Below are 3040 nucleotides of genomic sequence, written 5' to 3'. Positions count from 1 at the left end.
TGTACAACTCTAGCCTAACTCATTATTACTAGCCAACCTAGATAGGTAGGATTATTCGTAGACTAGCATTGTACAAGGCAGTACAACCTAGTCAACATTTATTGTTGTGCAAACCCAAGTCAGGGTAGGAATTATCATTATTTTACACAAATTGTGTTTTCTATATTTTATTATATATGTTTACTGTGTACATTTTGAGTGTTATTGAAGTGTCATTACCCATCCAAAGCTGATTATGAGGAGCTAAGCAGAGGAATTCCTGTAGACACTTAAATACCACTCAGATATTAGCTGTTTACTATTAGGTAGGTAAGCTAACCTCTACGTGAGGTAGGATTCACATAGCCTAACTAAAGAATCAGATATTAGGCTATTAATAACCCTACTGGTTCCACGTATATATGAATCAGTACCCCAGTTATTTACATTACCAAGCCATGGCACCAACTAAGCCAACATCCACGGGCAGTGCACCAGAAGAAATGTCCAGCAATTGCTTATTATATTTTAGATCATACACGAGTCACAAAGGCCATGTGACTAGACAGTTGAATAAGTGTGATCAGCTGGTACAATCAGGTGCCACAGCCAAAGCATTACAAAACATCATTGAGACGGCCAAGCAAAAGTTGCAAAGAACAAATGAGGCTGCAGATGACTATCTCAGAGTCCTCATGCAACAGAATGCTGAGCCAGATCAACTAGATACCTTCCATGCTGAGATGGAGAAGTTTGAGGAGGGTACCCAAGATCATCTAAATAAATTAACACAGGCTCTAGAAAAATTGCAGAGCGACTCAGTTTCTCAAAATACTCTAACCACAAGTGAAACACTCCAGGAAGTTTGTCTTCCTACAATTGATCTCCTTCACTTCTACGGTAGAGATGATGAGAATTTTGAATGCAATTGGAAAACATTCGACTCCTTAGTAAACTCCAAGAAATCTATTAGCAAACCTAATAAATTCCTCTATTTGCAAAGTACCCTAGAGGGTGAAGCAAAAGCAGTTGTCGAACACCTAGTCCCTAGTGATGAGGACTACGATACTGCTATTCAGTTACTAGAAGTTAATTACAGCAATACTAGAAGTTAATTACAGCAAGAAATTGCTATTGCTAATCTTTATTATAAGTTAAGAGCGATACCTACACCTGATACCACACCTGAAGCTCTACAAGAATTTAGGCTCCAGGTAGAGTCTCTAATCAAAGCTCTAGGTGTCAAAGCAAATGTAGCTAAAGCAGAGTGGGTATTGAAATTAGAAATAAAGAGTAAGTTTCCTAAGGAGATTCTAGCATCCATCTGTTCCCATTATAGAACAGATATCCTATCCTTAGATGAAATTTTCGAGGGATTAAGGATAACAGTTAATCGAATGCGAGCTCATGAGAAAATAATACCTGACACTGACAAATCAACCACTGATAAAACAGTCAAATCCAAAGGTACCTATAAATAGCCTAATAAATCTAAAACCGCTACTTCCACTCCAAGATGGAAGAATACCACAGTAGGTACCTACACTATCAGCCCTTCTAAACCTGTAGTCCATAAGCCACCCAAGTTAGTGACTCCTTCATCTACTACAGGAAGGAGATGCTGTCTCTTTTGCCAAGAGAGTCATACTATTTATCAATGTCAAAACTTTCCTGATCGCGTTTCTAGGATAAAGCGCCTCACGGAATTGCACAAGTGCACCAGGTGCTTGTTGCAACACGATCCTAATACATGCACCACCCCATTACACATATGTAACAGGTGCCACCAGGATCAACATCATTCAGCATTGTTTGGAGTTGATAGGCCTAAATCACCAAAACTCCAGGTGGAACAGGATACTTCCAACACTGTGCAGTGTTGTAAGGTGCTAAAGGAGGTTAAGGTGCTTAACACCAAGTCTCGTAATAATGTTGTATTACCTACGGCACAACTACAATTAAATAGTAAGAATTCTAGAATCACTACAAGAGGTCTATTCGACCAAGGATCACAGAGAACGTTTATCACTAAACAAGCAGCTAACCAGCTAAAACTTAAACCCTTGTGTAAAGTGACATTGAACATATCAGGATTCCTAGCAGATACTGGACCTCAAGAATTTGAAGTAGTACAACCACTAGTACGCCTAGGCGGTTATGTCCGACCTGTTAAGGCCATAGTAGTTAATCACATCCCTCTTGACATGAATGTCAAAGGTCTAAGGGACACAACCAAATTTTTACAGAAAAATAGAATCTAGTTGGCTGACTCCAAGATAAAGTCTGACCACCTCACCAATGTAGATCTATTAATAGGGGCAGACCATTATTATCAGTTCATTACTGGAACTACAAGCCAGCATGGAATGAACTTGTTAAGTTCAGCTGGGGGCTACTTACTTTCAGGTAGAGTCTTAAACCTGAGGAAGCCTATGCCAGCTGACAACCAACATTAATTCCAGATTGAGTCTGGTACAATTAGTACTAGTCGAGTTGGTTTCTATGGACCTCAGTGGATTAATCAGTGGTCAGTAGCCTAAGAATTGGCTGCAAGTCACCGCGATAAATACCATTGGCCCCACTGTAGAACCAGAACTATTCTCGACAGTAATAATTGACCACATTCAGTCTTCATAGCATTTCATAACATCTTATCGCCTTTATAGTATCTTAGGTAAGTCTTCCAGAGAAGATTGCATTTATATCAAGTCGTCTGGACTAGGATTTAGTAATCCATTTAATGTGATACACCTGCAGGGTTGTATCAGTTTTGTTTGAGCTCCTTCTGCTTTCTTGTCTCTGCCCACAAGCATCTTAGAGACAGTTTGGAGAAGTATCTTAGCACAAACGAAATTGAATTTTGCAACAGCCTGTAAGTGAACATTTACCAGAAGACTATTAGAAGTGAAATAAATTGTTTCTCATAATAGAATAATCTCATCTTATCTTTATCCAGATTGAGTCTGGTTCAGTTATTATTAGCCGAGTTAGTTTCTATGGATCTCAGTGGATAAGTCAGTGACTAGTAGCGACACATGTCATTAACCCACTGTAGACCCAA

At 39.2% G+C, this 3040-nt stretch overlaps 1 protein-coding gene across 1 annotated transcript; it reads left to right on the top strand.

The window, feature by feature from the left end:
* Nucleotides 1-437: 437 nt before the first annotated feature.
* LOC138372645 (uncharacterized) lies at nt 438-1094 on the top strand. Its single transcript, XM_069338142.1, has one exon. The coding sequence runs from the start codon at nt 438-440 to the stop codon at nt 1092-1094; it is 657 nt and encodes a 218-aa protein (XP_069194243.1).
* Nucleotides 1095-3040: the final 1946 nt, after the last annotated feature.

Source organism: Procambarus clarkii, chromosome 39 (assembly GCF_040958095.1).
Source record: "Procambarus clarkii isolate CNS0578487 chromosome 39, FALCON_Pclarkii_2.0, whole genome shotgun sequence".
NCBI lineage: Eukaryota > Metazoa > Arthropoda > Malacostraca > Decapoda > Cambaridae > Procambarus > Procambarus clarkii.
Note: the sequence above shows the minus strand (reverse complement) of the source record. Positions and strands in the feature narration are given on the sequence as shown.

Excerpts from the sequence above, each read along its gene's own strand:
- LOC138372645 (XM_069338142.1), top strand. The coding sequence starts at position 438 with ATGGCACCAACTAAGCCAACATCCACGGGCAGTGCACCAGAAGAAATG.